The 16030-nt window shown below is 53.2% G+C and overlaps 1 protein-coding gene across 2 annotated transcripts in view; it reads right to left on the bottom strand.

Moving 5' to 3' along the window:
* Window positions 1–100: 100 nt before the first annotated feature.
* Window positions 101–16030, bottom strand: part of epg5 (ectopic P-granules autophagy protein 5 homolog (C. elegans)) — a 37122-nt gene continuing 21192 nt past the window's right edge. Inside the window, exons 31-46 of one of the 2 annotated variants that reach the window (XM_056602629.1) lie at window positions 15338–15494; window positions 14769–14963; window positions 13883–14096; window positions 12301–12488; window positions 11038–11245; window positions 10543–10618; window positions 9645–9748; window positions 8870–9045; window positions 7982–8203; window positions 7267–7476; window positions 6296–6443; window positions 5531–5773; window positions 4857–5070; window positions 4124–4336; window positions 3657–3771; window positions 101–2548 (exon numbers count right to left, since the gene is read on the bottom strand). In XM_056602629.1, the coding sequence (XP_056458604.1) occupies window positions 2366–2548; window positions 3657–3771; window positions 4124–4336; window positions 4857–5070; window positions 5531–5773; window positions 6296–6443; window positions 7267–7476; window positions 7982–8203; window positions 8870–9045; window positions 9645–9748; window positions 10543–10618; window positions 11038–11245; window positions 12301–12488; window positions 13883–14096; window positions 14769–14963; window positions 15338–15494 (2866 nt within the window). In that variant the 3' untranslated portion in view covers window positions 101–2365. Of the gene's footprint in view, window positions 2549–3656; window positions 3772–4123; window positions 4337–4856; window positions 5071–5530; window positions 5774–6295; window positions 6471–7266; window positions 7477–7981; window positions 8204–8869; window positions 9046–9644; window positions 9749–10542; window positions 10619–11037; window positions 11246–12300; window positions 12489–13882; window positions 14097–14768; window positions 14964–15337; window positions 15495–16030 lie in introns of both variants that reach the window. The other variant, XM_056602628.1, reaches the window with a different exon arrangement.

Raw genomic sequence — 16030 nt, forward strand, 5'->3', positions numbered from 1 at the left:
GTATTCACCCCCAGCCTGCACCATGTGTCGGGACATACTGCAGGGCTCAGGGGGAATGCACCACAATGCATTGTGGTCATTTCACTTCACTACCAGATCAAGAAGGCCAACAACGTTTCACGTTCTCTTTATTAATTGTCTATTAGGAAACAATTTGCAAGTCAGACTTTTATTTTGTAATCTTGTATTTGAATCGTCTCTTTGAAATATTGAGCAGTGTGTCGAAGCGGAACACGACGTCCTCCCCGGTCGAAGGCTTGCAGGCTCTTAGAGTGTGTGCGTGTGTGTCTGTGTGTGAGAGCCCGTCGTCTGTCTCCATGACAACCAGGAGAAACGCGCCGCCAGCCGGCGTTGTGTCTGGTCCGTGTCTCCCCGCGGCGCGTCCAAAAGGCTCCTCAGGATAAAGAGCGTCTGACGGATCCCATGGCTTCAGCAGAAACGCCGGCCAATGAGAGACAGCTGCCCGTCTCTCACCCTCGCCCACCTGACCCGAGGACGGACGGACGGACTGGGGGGGCGGGACCAACAGACGCCGAGGAGCAGAGGAGTTGGTGGGTGGAGGTGGTGGTGGTGGAGGGCATCAGAAGATGGGCGGGGAGAGCGAGCGCGAGACAGAGCTCCGTCTGGCTCCCCCGTCTCCCCCGTCTCCTCACCTCACCCCCTGTTCCTCTCTCTCCCAGCAGCCGGCAGGCTGAGTGCGCTACCTTAAAAGACCCGCCGCCTCGCTCCCTCACAGACGTGTTCTGAGATGAGGACATGTAACCACGCGCGAGCGCAAACACACCACTCACTCACTCACTCACTCACTCGCTCGCACGCACGCACGCACGCACGCACGCACGCACGCACGCACGCACGCACGCACACAATGGCATTAGATGATTTGTAAGGGATGTAATGCCACACACACAGAACATTCACACTCTTTGTCTGTCTCACACACACACACAACCACACACGCACCCGGACTCACTCATTCACACCGGAGATCACGCAGTGAATGAGTCTCACTCCTATAAGTCATGTTTTCCCACCGTCCAAGCTCACACACACCAAACATTCATACATTCAGCCTCCCCAGCAGCAGCGATAATAACACATCATTATTTCCAATGACAGCAGACTTGGGCTATGGCTCGCAGTCCCTCCTGGTGTATTTACTGTCCCTGTGCTCCGGAGAATCATTCCAAAGCACTGAGTCACCCCGGTGCTTATTGACTCAACAGCCTCCACTAAGCGGCCCACAGCGCACAATGCTGATTCCAGAGTCAGTTATCCTCCTGCATGGAAGAGTTGCTCTCCATGTTACCTGCGACGCACAAGTAGAATTCACCATGAGATTGCACAGACTGACCCAAGTTCTGGATGGAGAAGGGGTATTGAGAATATGTGCGTGTATGACTGTATTCACGTAACATACAATTGATCTTAACACCTTCTGTTGGAAACACATTTGCTACTTGGTGAGCCGCACTCATCTTAATATATGAAGCATTTAGCAAAGAGAGAATGACACTCATTTCTATGGACACTGCCGGCGCAGTGGTGCGGTCCAGGTGGCGCAGTGGTACGGTCCAGGTGGCGCAGTGGTACGGTCCAGGTGGCGCAGTGGTACGGTCCAGGTAGCGCTCGTGGAACCAGTGCTGGTTGTTCTCAGGTCGACAGGAGCAAACAAAGCTGAGGAGGTCCAAACTCTGCACTACCAACTGGCTTCCAGCAGGTTTACGTCTGACCTTTGGCAGAACCAACAGAACCACTTCTGGCCATACATGAGATGTGTTTCTGTGGTTAAAATGCAGCAACTAAACACTTGGTTGTTCTGGCCGATTGACAGGTATCATGTTGTGAGGGTGTGGGGCTCCAAGTGGCTCAACTGGCATGACTTGAAGCCAGCAGGTGATTGGTCAGTGAGGCCTGCCAATCTGTAGGCTGGACACATCGACGCCTCGATGCTCCAGAAGCTTCTCCCAGATCTATGTATTGATGATCCATAAATATGTGCACTACAATCCTGCACTGAAGACACGTGACCGGAAAGCGTTCAAATCAAAAGGCAACGATTAGAATCAAGGCTTAGATAATGATAAAGTAAACATGGAGGGCTTGAAAACAGCGTTAGTGCCTAACAACTTGCTTCTCACCGGCTTGATGACACCAGCAGATAATAGTCCACACATCTGGACGGCAATTCCTGCCGATAAAAGAGTTCAATATCTTTTCTGGTTCCACTGGAAGAGGAGCAGCTCCTGTTTGGTTTGCAGCAGGATGGACGTGGATTGTCACCAAAGATAAACGTCTCCCCAAGGTTCAGAGGATCAGAGAGGCAGGGGCATGTCCGGTAGGGTTGCTAGACGCCTGAGCTGTGTCAGCGAATGATGTGCAGGTATCTGAGCTCGGGGTAGAGCAGGTTGGCCAGCAGGGTCAGCAGCCTGGCTCCGTCTCTCAGGCAGTGGCCGGGGTACCGGATGAACTGGACGGCCTTGGTCACCGAGTCCTCCAGCTCAGCGTACTGCTTACTGCTGGGCAGGGCCTCCAGCGCCGACAGGGCCTGCAGGGAGAACCAGGGGAAGAAGGTACCGAGACAACGCTTTAGTCACTAGGACCAGGGGCAGAAGGTACTGAGACGCTTTGTCCACTAGGACCAGGGGCAGAAGGTACTGAGACAACGCTATAGTCACTAGGACCAGGGGCAGAAGGTACTGAGACAACGCTTTAGTCACTAGGACCAGGGGCAGAAGGTACTGAGACACTTTAGTCACTAGGACCAGGGGCAGAAGGTACTGAGACAACGCTTTAGTCACTAGGACCAGGGGCAGAAGGTAATGAGACACTTTAGTCACTAGGACCAGGGGCAGAAGGTACCGAGACAACGCTTTAGTCACTAGGACCAGGGGCAGAAGGTACCGAGACAACGCTTTAGTCACTAGGACCAGGGGCAGAAGGTACTGAGACAACGCTTTGTCCACTAGGACCAGGGGCAGAAGGTACTGAGACAACGCTTTGTCCACTAGGACCAGGGGCAGAAGGTACTGAGACAACGCTTTGGTCACTAGGACCAGGGGCAGAAGGCCCCGAGACAACGCTTTGTCCACTAGGACCAGGGGCAGAAGGCCCCGAGACAACGCTTTGTCCACTAGGACCAGGGGCAGAAGGTACAGAGACAACTCTTTGTCCACTAGGACCAGGGGCAGAAGGTACTGAGACGCTTTGTCCACTAGGACCAGGGGTAGAAGGTACTGAGACACTTTGTCCACTAGGACCAGGGGTAGAAGGTACTGAGACGCTTTGTCCACTAGGACCAGGGGCAGAAGGTACTGAGACGCTTTGTCCACTAGGACCAGGGGCAGAAGGTACCGAGACACTTTGTCCACTAGGACCAGGGGTAGAAGGTACTGAGACACTTTGTCCACTAGGACCAGGGGAGGAAGGTACTGAGACGCTTTGTCCACTAGGACCAGGGGCAGAAGGTACTGAGACACTTTGTCCACTAGGACCAGGGGCAGAAGGTACTGAGACACTTTGTCCACTAGGACCAGGGGCAGAAGGTACCGAGACACTTTGTCCACTAGGACCAGGGGCAGAAGGTACTGAGACATCGTGTTGTTATCACAGTGCTAAAAACACCCCACCGATACAAAGGCTTCGTCGGTGCGTACCTGTAGTTCTTTAGCGGAGAGCTCCAGGTCAGCGGTGGGTTGGAGTCGCAGCTGGGTCTCCGACACCACCTGCACCGTCAGGAACACCGCCAGGCAGCGCACCACCACCCTGAACCTGGACACACAAGGAGCAGACATGGTGTCCTGAGCCCTGCTGGCAGCAGAAGCTCAGGAGGTAGAGCGGTGACTTGTAACCAGAAGGTCGCTAATTCGATCCCTGGCTCGAGTGTCGAGGTGTCCCTGAGCGAGATGCCTCACCCTCACTGCTCCCGACCAGCTGGCTGAAGCCTTGCGTGGCCGACCCCGCCGTCGGTGTGTGAATGTGTGCATGAATGGGTGAATGTGAGGCAGTGTTGCAAAGCGCTTTGAGCAGCCGCTGGTTAGAACAGCGCTGTATCAATGCGCCCCATTTACTGCAGGAGCGACCGTATCGCCCCCCAGGGGAACACGAGGCGCCACCCTCTTACCTGTTGGAGACCGGCGAGCGCTTCCCCAGCCCGAGGGCCCCCAGGAGTCCGGAGTTCAGCCTCTCCTCCCCCAGCTGGGTCAGCCGGGCGGTCAGCCTCAGGAGGCCCAGGGCCACGCCCGGGGCCTCCCCTCCCCCGGGCTGCAGCTGCTCCGCCGACAGCGCCAGGGCCCGGTGCCACCACAAGAACAGCTTGGCCTCGTCCCCTGGCCCGCTGAGGGGAACACGACCAGCCACACTTTAAGATCCAGAGGAATGTTCCGCCGCTCCCCCCGGAGCCTCTCGCTCGCTGGTCCTCAACCTTTCCCTCCTAGCGTACCCCCCCTCTGAGATATACCCCCTCTTCCGGCACAAAACACTTTAGGGAGTGCTGGTGTTCTATCTGGCAGTGTGAACGTGCAAATACTAGGGCGCAAATACTAAAATTTACAATTTAGTGAGAAATCTGGGCCGTTGCTTCATGTCACTAATCTCTTAGCCAACAGAAAAGAAAATTACAGTTCATCTTCTTTTCATAGATATTTTTTCTAAGCTTTCTCAGTACCCCAAAAGTACCCCAAGGGGTCCGCCTACCCCCATTTGAGAACCACTGCTCTAGTTAATGCTGACGGGAGAACGTGTTTCACAGCGGGTTCGAGCCTGAGATGTAAGTCAGTTAAAGTTCTGAGGAAGAACCCTGGCAGGAAGGACGGAACCACGTTAAGAGGATGTGATGTCTGGAGTGCAGGACCCACCTAGGGTAGACCTGATTGGTCCACGAGCTGAGCAGAGCCAACGTCCTCCTGTCATTGGCCGCCGTGTGTTCCGTGTTGAGCCGCTGCAGGACGAAGGCGTAGAGGGTCAGGAAGCAGCCTCCCGATTGGCTCTCGGACAGGAAGTCCTCCATGGTGAGCTCGGGCACCTGAAGGGACGCCAACACGGGCCCCCACCCCACAGACTCCTCCTCCGCTGGAGAGGGGAACGATCACAAGCCGACCAATCAGAACACATCCCTTTGTGACCGGCCTTATGTTCAACATCCAGCTTCTGAAAAGGCTCAAGACTCACTTGTTCAGAGTTCACCTGGACGCTGCATAGCCTCCCCCCTTAACCCCCCCCCACCCCACAAACCCCTCTTACGCAATTATTGTACGTTGTACGTCCTGGCACTTAAAAATAGTACTTAGCATTGTGTAGCCTCTTAACCTAGCTATCTTTGTTGTGTACGGGGAATGGGTTAACTTTGTGATTGTTGGTGCTTGGCACTCGGTTCTACGAACCTCCTTGCTGTACCCACAGAGATATATTGTTGTTTCTCTTTCTTCTGAAGAATTGACTCATTGTAAGTCCCTTTGGATAAAAGCGTCCGCTAACCACCCTGACTGTTCATGTTAGTGTGACCGTGGACGCCCGCCCCCTGCTGGCGCACCGTGGTCGAAGTAGGCGGTGATGCAGGCCTCCATGATGCGGGTCATGTGACGGACCGAGGCCAGAGCCTGGGAGCAGGCGGTGAGCAGCGGCAGGATGGGGAAGGCCCGCCCCTTCCTGTCCAGCCAGGAAATGACATGGGCGGCGAGGGCCTCGCCCGTGGACACGCCCACTCGGTTGAGCAGGGACAGGGATTGGCTGAACAGGCCACACAGCGCCATGTGTCTCTGCTCCAGGCCCGTCTCTGGGGAGGGGAGGGAAACCTTTAGGACGACGTATGGAAGATCTACAGAGATCTGACTTTGACGTAAACATCAGTTGATTGAACATCGACGGCCGACACGGAGACACGATGGTGGCTGAGCCTCCGAGCCTACTGGGCCTACTGGGACAGCTCTGATTGGCTGTGCGATGGATGTTATGAACTGGGTGACTGGGTTAGTGGCCGGTTAAAGACCAGTTAAACCAGACCAGTAAAAAAGGGAGATATCTCTATTTATAAATAGAGATGTATCTGTCTATATTTGGTATCTGTAAAATGCGCCACTGAGTCCGGTTTTCTGTTGATTTGATGAAGCAAGACTTTGAGAGATTGATCGGTTCGACCGCTCAGGCAGGGCGAACAAGGACACCGCCAGAAGGGGTCGTTGAACCCCCCGCCCACACATCACAGTGACCGCTACGTTAGCATATATGCTACGTTAGCATATATGCTACGTTAGCATATATGTTAGGTTAGCATGTCAGGGCCTGGCGTCTCCATTACCGGGGGGGTTGAAGGCGATGACGCTCTCCAGCAGGCTCTCCAGCTGGGCCTTCAGGCCGGCCAGGCTGATGCTGCCGCCTCCCTGCTCCAGAGTGACCAGCGACTGGACGCACCAGCTAACACACACCCCTGCTTTCACCGTGGCCTCCTGGGAAACAGAGGCAGACACAGCAGGCTGATAGAGGCAGCGGGGGGGAAGGGCAGGACACTGGTTAGGATGACATCACCTGTACTGCTGACCGTGAGGGTGTGTCTTGATAGACCCCCAGTGGGTCACGACCTTTCGGAGGGGCCGCAATCCCACATTTTTCGGATCACAGAGAAATCTTGCAACCCCACCCCCTGCGCCTGCTTGCTCCCCGCACAAGTGGAGGTTTTACACCATCAGCTGCAACCACTGAGTGGTGTGTTTGCGCGTGGTTGGGTTTCATTAGACTCAGAGTCTGTTTGTATGGACAGAGCCTTTCTTCAAACCCTTAATCCCGTATATATTGCAGGAATATTGGGTTTGAATCGGGCCGACGGGAGCGTCTAAACCGCAGGGCTGTGAGGGGGAGTGTGGTAGATCGTATCGTATTGATCTAACAAACTTCCGCACCGCAGCTCTGTGTGTCGGAGGTCCAGGAGCACCACGCTACCCAGAACGCTACCCAGAATAAAGAGGAAACTGCGTCCTGATCCGCCCACAGCGGGGGAGTCAGTCAATGGAGAATGTACTATCTAATATATAACCATATAGCTATACATATCTATACATACATATTGATATCTTATTACACATACACACTCACACACACAAAACGTACCATCAAATATATAACATATATTATCTATACATGTCTGTATCTATAGGTATCTCTATCTATACGTATCTCTATTTTATAGGGGTCCCCTGTGGCCCCTGTGTGTATCAGGGGCCCCCGAGGGCCCCCACGTCGGGGTAACACTGAGCCAGGCTCCTCCCAGCTCACCCTGTGTGTGGTCCCGTGGGGGCGGGGCCAGAGCCCGGCGGCGCTGCGCAGCGATTGGACCAGCAGCTGGGGGGCGGAGTCGGTGCAGAGCAGCAGGGAGGGGGGGTAGTGTGCCCCCACGTAGCCCATGACGCCCTGGTACGAGGGCAGGTCCACCTCATGCCAGGGCAGGGTGGAGGACTGCACCAACAGGCTGAGCAGGGGGGAGTCCTGCGGGTCGAACCAAGAGGTAGAACAGGGAGGGGGTTAGGGTCACGACCGCCCTCCTCACTATAGCACCGGCTGACTGAACAGGCCTGGCTTGCTTCCCTTTGCTCCTTGATTGATCGGTGTTCTATGGTGCATTAACACCGCCGCTGGAGCCAAGAGACCTGACCCTCCAGTCACATGACCCTGCAGTCACATGACCCTCCAGTCACATGACCCTCCAGTCACATGACCCTCCAGTCACATGACCCTTCTCCCATATCGCGTGTGTATGACTCCCCCTTAATGAGCAAGGGAGAAGTCGAGGGAAGAAACGCAGAGTGGGGTATCCCTGCTCCCATTGGTCAGGAGTGCGACGGGGGCCATAGTGGACACACACACACACACACACACACACACACACACACACACACACACACACACACACACACACACACACTAAATGGGTGATGGGGGGCTGCCGGTCGTCATGGCGGCGGGCGGCCGGTCGTCATGGCGGCGGACTCACCGGCTGTCCGAGGAGCAGCTCCTCCTTGGTGAGGAACGCCAGCATGTGCAGCAGGTAGACCAGCATGGTGTGGGGGTCCCCCTGGGGGGGCAGGGCGGGGTAGGCCGAGGGGGCGCGGGCCGGCGGGGGCTGGAAGTGCTCGCTCAGCACGCTGACCCAGTTCACCCCGCAGAGCACCTCCCCCAGGAACAGGAAGCAGCTCTTGGGACTTCCTCTCTCCACCTGCGAGCGGACAGAATGCGAGCAGACGGTGAGCTCCCCTACTTTGTGTCTCCGTACTTTGTGTCTCCGTACTTTGTGTCTCCGTACTTTGTGTTTCTGTACTTTGTGTTTCTGTACTTTGTGTCTCCGTACTTTGTGTCTCCGTACTTTGTGTTTCTGTACTTTGTGTTTCTGTACTTTGTGTTTCTGTACTTTGTGTTTCTGTACTTTGTGTCTCCGTACTTTGTGTCTCCGTACTTTGTGTCTCCGTACTTTGTGTCTCCGTACTTTGTGTCTCCGTACTTTGTGTCTCCGTACTTTGTGTCTCCGTACTTTGTGTTTCTGTACTTTGTGTTTCTGTACTTTGTGTCTCCGTACTTTGTGTCTCTGTACTTTGTGTTTCTGTACTTTGTGTTTCTGTACTTTGTGTTTCTGTACTTTGTGTCTCCGTACTTTGTGTTTCCCTACTTTGTGTTTCCGTACTATACATAGAGATGTTTATTAGTAGTGTTATTAGTAAGGGGGGCAGGGGGCTAGTCAACCTCTCAATCCCCCCCACCCCCACTACACCACTGCCTAGTGTTCAACCACGCCACCTCAAGGATCTCCTCGGTAGTACCTGATATCCTCCATCAGATATGAGTGAGTGACAGGCTCTGAGAGGAGACCAGGTGTGGGGGCCCCCACCTTGAAGAGCTGCTCCATCAGCTGTGTGTCGGGGTGCAGCTGGGCCCAGGGCAGGCTGCGCAGGTGTGTGTGGTACAGGTACAGCAGGTAGTCCGGGGTGCGGGGGGACGTGCAGCTCTCGCAGTACCTCATCATGCACAGCCACAGCGCCCCCCGCTGGCCCGGCAGCAAGCGTTCTGGGAACACACACGCATTTACATTAACCTTCAGGGCGTTTAGCAGACGCCTTTATCCAAAAATACTAACTACAATTACTTACAAGTACATTTATCAGAATAAAGAGAAACAACAATATATGGCTGTACAGTAAGGATGTCCATAGAGCCAAGTACTAACCATCACTAGGTTAACCCATTCCCCGTATACGACACAGATATCTAGGGTAAGACGCTACACAATGCTAAGTTCTATTTTTAAGTGCAAGGACGTACAACATACAGCTGGTGCGTAAGAGGGGGGAAAGGAGGGAGGCTATGCAGAGTCTACACACACACAAGCACGCACACACAGACGGACACACACGCACGCACACGCACACGCACACACACACACACACACAATGAATCAAATGTCAGGGACAGCAGCATCTCCAGTGAAACACTAATTGCCCAATTACCGTCGCATAAAACGACAACCTCAAGCGAGGGCCCCGAGGAGGTCGTTGTGTAACCACGGGGACGACCTCCCCGTCCTTCACCCTTTCAGGGTTGGAACACGTTGTTCCGTTCTGACAGAGCTTCAGGGCCCGTGTGACCTCAGCGGTGCGGGGACTGACCTCTGAACTTCCCGTGCAGCGTGTCGGTGAGCTGGGCGTACAGGCCCACCATGCGGCCCGCGGCAGCAGCATCCGTCTCCAGCCAGGGGTAGCACCTGGGGTTGCTAGGGAACAGCATCAGGACCGTGAGAGTCACTCACTGCTGGAGCAGGCTTGTGTATATGATGATGATATGATGTATATGATGGCTGTCTTGTGTTTATGACGCAGAACGGGTTTCTACGATGCAATAGGGCTGGGCGATTAATCAAATTTTGAACGCAATTTCGATTTTAGCGTCAAACGATCACAAAGCTAATATAGTCGAGTTTTCGATTTTTTTTTATTAAATGTTTTATAAAAAGTGCAGAACAGCTGGATACATATCTGTACATTATTTTAGATTTGAACATTTTCTTTTTGACCATTTTGTGTATTTTTTTAAGGCGACATTTCAAAGTTCTAAGTTACAAAGTGTTCTTTGGGATAGACATACTGAATATATTCATCATGTTTTCAAACTCAAAATTAATCATTTGAATAATCATGATTTCAATATTGACAAAAAATCATGATTATGATTTTTTTTTCCATAATCGAGCAGCCCTACGATGCAATGCATCTCTAGTTGTTTAAGGGGTATCCTGTTGTAGACCAGAGGTCTGTGTGTGGACCCCCCGACCCTGAACGAGCCCCCTGACCCAGGCCTCCCCCCCTCCCCTAGCTGACCTCACAGCTGCTCTGGCTCAGATCTGTGTTTTGTTTTAGCTGAACTGATCCATTGAGAAGGACAGTCAAGGGTTATTTTCAGTAGAACTTATTGTGTGGAGACCTCTACCCTAAACACGGTTTCCTGCACCGATAAACAGTACTGACAGACAGCAGGACGCCAGCAGAGTCCCCCACACCCCCTCGTTACCTGGGGTCATCCGTGTCCAGGGGGAAGATCCAAGGCTTGAACAAATCCACCATCTTACTGTGCACCGAGTTCACCGCTGGAAAACACAGTTCAGGGTTTAGAAAACCACTTGCACCTTTAAAGACTCCAGCAGGGAGACGCAGATCAAACTAAAGATAACTTATTGATCAGATGGGAATCACAGGAGCCACTGCAGACGGTACAGGACAGCAGTAGAATAGAAGAGAGTTGAAAACAATAGAACTGCTAAAAATAGGCAGAATCCACGTCTAGACACACAGTGCTCAGAGTACAAAGGTAGATGCAAAAATAAAAGTCCACATTATCTACGGGAGAAGGAGAGAGAGGTGGTGGCTGGACAGGAGTGAGACGGTTTAAAATTTACTTTGAAAAAAGCTTTACTGTGAAAAAAACGTTACTTTGAAAAAACCTTTACTTTGAAAAAACCTTTACTTTGAAATGGTTTGGTGTGCGAGGTGGGGGGGGGACGTTTACCTGCCAGGACCTTGGCGCTGCCCAGGGGCTCCCTGGAGCAGCTGCTGAGCTGCGTGTTGATCAGGGAGGTCCCCAGGTGGCCCCAGAAGGTGACCACGTCGTCCACGTAGGGCGTCCACGCCGAGTACAGCCCGAAGCTGCGCAGGTCCGGCTTACTGAGGCGGCCGCGCAGGAAGTAGTCGCTCAGCCAGGCCACCGTCTCGGCCGCCTGTCACGTAAAACACAGAGGGCGTCAGGGGGCAGGCAGAAGCTCAGGAGGGAGAGCGGGCTGACTGGGCACCACGAGGTTGCTGGTTCGATCCCGGCTGGAGACGCCTCACCCCGACTGCTCCTGACGAGCTGGCTGTCGCCCTGCGTGGCTGACACCACCGTTGGCAAGTGAATGTGTGCTTGAACCGCTGTAAGACGCGTTGGCTAAGTACCCTAAATGTAAATTAGTGCTGGCCGATTAATCAAATTTTGATTTCGATTTTAGTGTCAAACGATAACAAAATTAGCATTATCTACTTTTTTTTTATGTTTTATAGAAAGGACAGAACAGTTGGGTACATATCTGTATATCATTTTAGATGGGATAATTAGCTTTTTCACCATTTCGTGTATTTTTTTAAAGCGAAATTTCAAAGTTCTGTTACAAAAAAAAATATCGGAGACATGCTGAATAAATACATGTTTTCAAACTCAAAAATAATCGTTTGAATAATCGTGATTTCAATATTGACCAAAATAATCGTGATTCCCATAATCTAGCAGCCCTAATGTAAATGGATCAGTATATGCTATTCCAACAGTTTTTCCAACGTTTTGCTTTTTACAGATTAGCGATTCTTTCAGGTACATTGTGTTCTTTTTAAATTGTGTAATTTCTAATGCATAACACTTGTACTGCCACAACATATCTCTGGCCTGTGCTAGGGCTCGGCGATTTGGCCTAAAAATAAAATCTCAAACCAAACCCGATTATAATCTTTTTTTTTTCTATAAATGACAAATATATACATTTTTTAGTTTTGAGTATATTTGAAGAATAACAATGATTAACAACAGCTACATTTGGTTGCCACAGACTTGAGGCATATTAATTAAGACTTAAGGCATACATATTATTATATATTTTTCAATAATCGTTTTTCTTTCAAAAGATATTTTCGATTATTGACCATTAATTCGAATTACGATAAAAAAATGGATGAATCGCCCCCTCCAGCCCGTGCTTAACAGCGCTCCACCCACACCCCTCCATGCCGCGGGCCCTCCTCTCACCTGCTGGGGGGAGAGGCTGACGGAGGTCCTGTAGTGGGCGGCGGGGGAGCCCCCGGCCGGGCCCTGGGGGTCCGCCCCGCCGGCCCCTGGCTCCGCGGGGCCCCTGGGGCTGCGGGGTGGGGGCAGGCAGCCCAGCAGGCGGAGGGTCCCCTTCCAGCACTCGGGGGCCAGCAGCTGGTCCGAGGAGCCTGGGGGAGGGGGCACGGGACAGGGGGCGCGGTGAGACGTCCCGGGTCACACCCAGAGAGCAAGTGATCCTGATCCACATCTCTCATACCCTCCCCCCACAGAGGGGAGGGTATGAGAGACAGAGGGGAGGGGAGACAGAGGGGAGGGTATGGGAGACAGAGGGGAGGGTATGGGAGACAGAGGGGAGGGTATGGGAGACAGAGGGGAGGGTATGGGAGACAGAGGGGAGGTATGGGAGACAGAGGGGAGGGTATGGGAGACAGAGGGGAGGGTATGGGAGACAGAGGGGAGGGGAGGGGAGACAGAGGGGAGGGTATGGGAGACAGAGGGGAGGGTATGGGAGACTGCGTTCGGGACTGTGCCTTCATGGTCCGCGCTTTAATCCGGTGCGCCACTGGGGCGCCCCCCGATGCACCACTGGGGCGCCCCCCGATGCACCACTGGGGCGCCCCCCGATTCACCACTGGGGCGCCCCCCGATTCACCTCTCTGAGAACGTATACTGCGGCGTCGACATGGCCTCGTAGGAGCTGGACCCGCGCTGCTCTGCTGAGTGCTCATGCTTCCTAACGCGCAGCGCAGCATGCAGCGCAGCATGCAGCGCAGCATGCAGCGCTGCATGCTGCGCTGCATGCTGCGCTGCATGCTGCGCTGCATGCTGCGCTGCATGCTGCGCTGCGAGGCGCCCCTTAGCGCCCCTTCGTCCCACTGTGTCTCAATGGGCTTCACAGACCACCTGTTGAGAGCCCTGAGGCTGACACCGTCGCCCAGTTACCCCCCCCCCCCCCCCCCCCCAACCATAAAGCCCAGAGCCCTCATCCTCGTGTGCATGGATGTTAAATATAACGGATTTAGAATATCAAACCACAAATAGACGCAAGTCTTGTTCGAGGTGAGTGAATTGTACGGCATGAAATATATACTACTACTCTCACGCTCCGTTCTGACAGCAGGGTTCTACTTCTGTTGGAGTCACCCGCTCTGCGTTCCTTCTCTAGGTCTCTTCCTTGCTCTCGTGGGGGCTAGGGTCAGGGGGGTGTCATGAATATACGGCCTGGTCAGCCCTTTGAGACTGGAGCTGTGATTAAGGCAGGGCCAGCGCTCGGTATAGCCGCCCTAGGCCATCGCCTAGGGCGGCAAATGTGTGGGGGCGCCCTCTGGTGGCGCCCTTATATAGTCAATTAAAATATACGAAACAAACGGAGAAAGGGAGGGGGCGCGGGAGCAATAGCTAGGGCACACCGAAACCGTCACCGCAGTACGCAGGACAATACACAATTGAATTGAAGTGAAGTGAAAGTGAAAGTGAAAGTGAAAGTGAAGTGAAGTGAAGTAAAGTGAAGCGAAGTGAAGTGAATGTAATGCAATAGAACGGCGGTGGTTCAGACGCTCACTGGTCATGAGCAGGCGCAGGCCGTCGCTGTAGTGGTCGGGGAAGTGGTGGCGCAGCAGCTTGACCCAGTGGCGGGTGAACAGGTGGAAGGGAGTGAGCAGGTCGGGCTCGGGGTCCGGCCCGCACACACACAGCGCCCCGTGGACGAGCTCCAGCAGACGGCTCCGCTCCGAGAAGGAGGGCTGGGCCTCGCTCAGCCACTGAGGGAGGTCGAACTGGGGGGGGGGGGGGGGGAGCAGGTCAGGGGGGTCTAGTAGGGTATGAATGAATGAACCGGAGGGTTCGTTCTATTGCATCAGATTTGGTTTATCTAGCTTCGTTTAGATGTTTGTGTGGGGAATGGCCATCCACACAGGTGTATTTGTGTGCATGTCTGTTCAGAGGCCACACCCCTCATACGCATTTATTGTATGTTGTACGTCCTTCCACTTAAGATTAGTACTTAGCCTTGTGTAGCATCTAATCCTATTTATCTTTGTTGTCTACGGGGAATGGGTTAAGCTTGCGATTGTTATTGTTTGGTACTTGGTTCTATGAACATCCTTAATGTACCGACAGCGGTACATCGTTGTTTCACTTTCTTCTGCAAATTTCCCTATTGTAAGTCGCTGTGGATAAAAGCATCTGCTGAATGCCCTAAATGTAAATGTAAATGTCTACCATCTGTCTCTCTCCCCTGTGCATTATTGGACCTGTGAACCGATTTACCTGGTGCCCTTTCATCATGGGCCTTATTGACATAGCTTGGTGCCATCCTGGTTCTAAGCGCTAGCTAGCTGTTGGCGCTCGCTAGCTAAATGCAAAACTCTGCAGTCAGTTAGCGTCTAGAGCCAAGATGGCAGCCAGGGGGAAAAGGCCTGCGAGAACACAGTGGACATGACCCCCACCTTGGTCAGCAGCATGAAGATGACGTCAGCGCTGTCGGGGTGCAGTGATGTCACCACGTCCTGGTAGAGGGAGACCACCTGATTGGGCGCAGCGTTGGGGGTGAAGAAGGGGGAGATGAGGGGACACAGGCGTCTATGCTCCAAGATGGCCGTCAGGACGCGGCCGCACTCGGCCGCCGTTCCCTGGATGAACACCTACAGACACACACACACACCCACACACACACACACACACACACACACACACACACACACACACACACACACACACACACACACACACACACACACACACACACACACACACACACACACACACACACACACAGGCACAGACACACACACACACACACACACAGACACACAGACACAGACGCACAAGTACACATGCACACACACACACGTTTTTAAATAATTCATTTGAATTCTGAATTGACATAATTTCCAGATATTTACAGACACAGGCAAACACACAGACAGACACGCACACACACAGACACAGACAGACACACACACGGTATGTCTGTCTGTTGGTGTGTTGGTGTAGTTAAAGGGCCCCCCTGGTCTACCTGTCCCAGGATCTCCACGCAGGAGGACAGGTACTGGCGCGTGGGCGGGTGGCGCAGCGTGTCAGCGCTCACGAACGACACCACCTGGTAGAAGGAGCTCACCCCCACCTGCTGCACCGCAGGGCTCCGCTGCACCTTGTACAGGTTCACCAGGGCTCTGCACACACAAAGGTGTGTCAGCAGGTGGATCAACAGGTGTGTCAGCAGGTGTATCAGCAGGTGTATCAGCAGGTGTATCAGCAGGTGTATCAGCAGGTGTATCAACAGGTGTACCAGCAGGTGTATCACCAGGTGTATCACCAGGTGTATCACCAGGTGTATCAGCAGGTGTATCACTAGGTGTATCACCAGGTGTATCACCAGGTGTATCAGCAGGTGTATCAGCAGGTGTATCAACAGGTGTATCAACAGGTGTATCACCAGGTGTATCAACAGGTGTATCAACAGGTGTATCAGCAGGTGTATCAACAGGTGTATCAACAGGTGTATCAGCAGGTGTATCAACAGGTGTATCAGCAGGTGTATCAACAGGTGTATCACCAGGTGTATCAACAGGTGTATCAGCAGGTGTATCAGCAGGTGTGTCAACAGGTGTATCAGCAGGTGTATCACTAGGTGTATCACCAGGTGTATCACCAGGTGTATCAGCAGGTGTATCAGCAGGTGTATCAACAGGTGTATCAACAGGTGTAT

The sequence above is a fragment of the Gadus chalcogrammus genome, chromosome 11 (genome assembly GCF_026213295.1).
Source record: "Gadus chalcogrammus isolate NIFS_2021 chromosome 11, NIFS_Gcha_1.0, whole genome shotgun sequence".
NCBI classification, from domain to species: Eukaryota; Metazoa; Chordata; class Actinopteri; order Gadiformes; family Gadidae; genus Gadus; species Gadus chalcogrammus.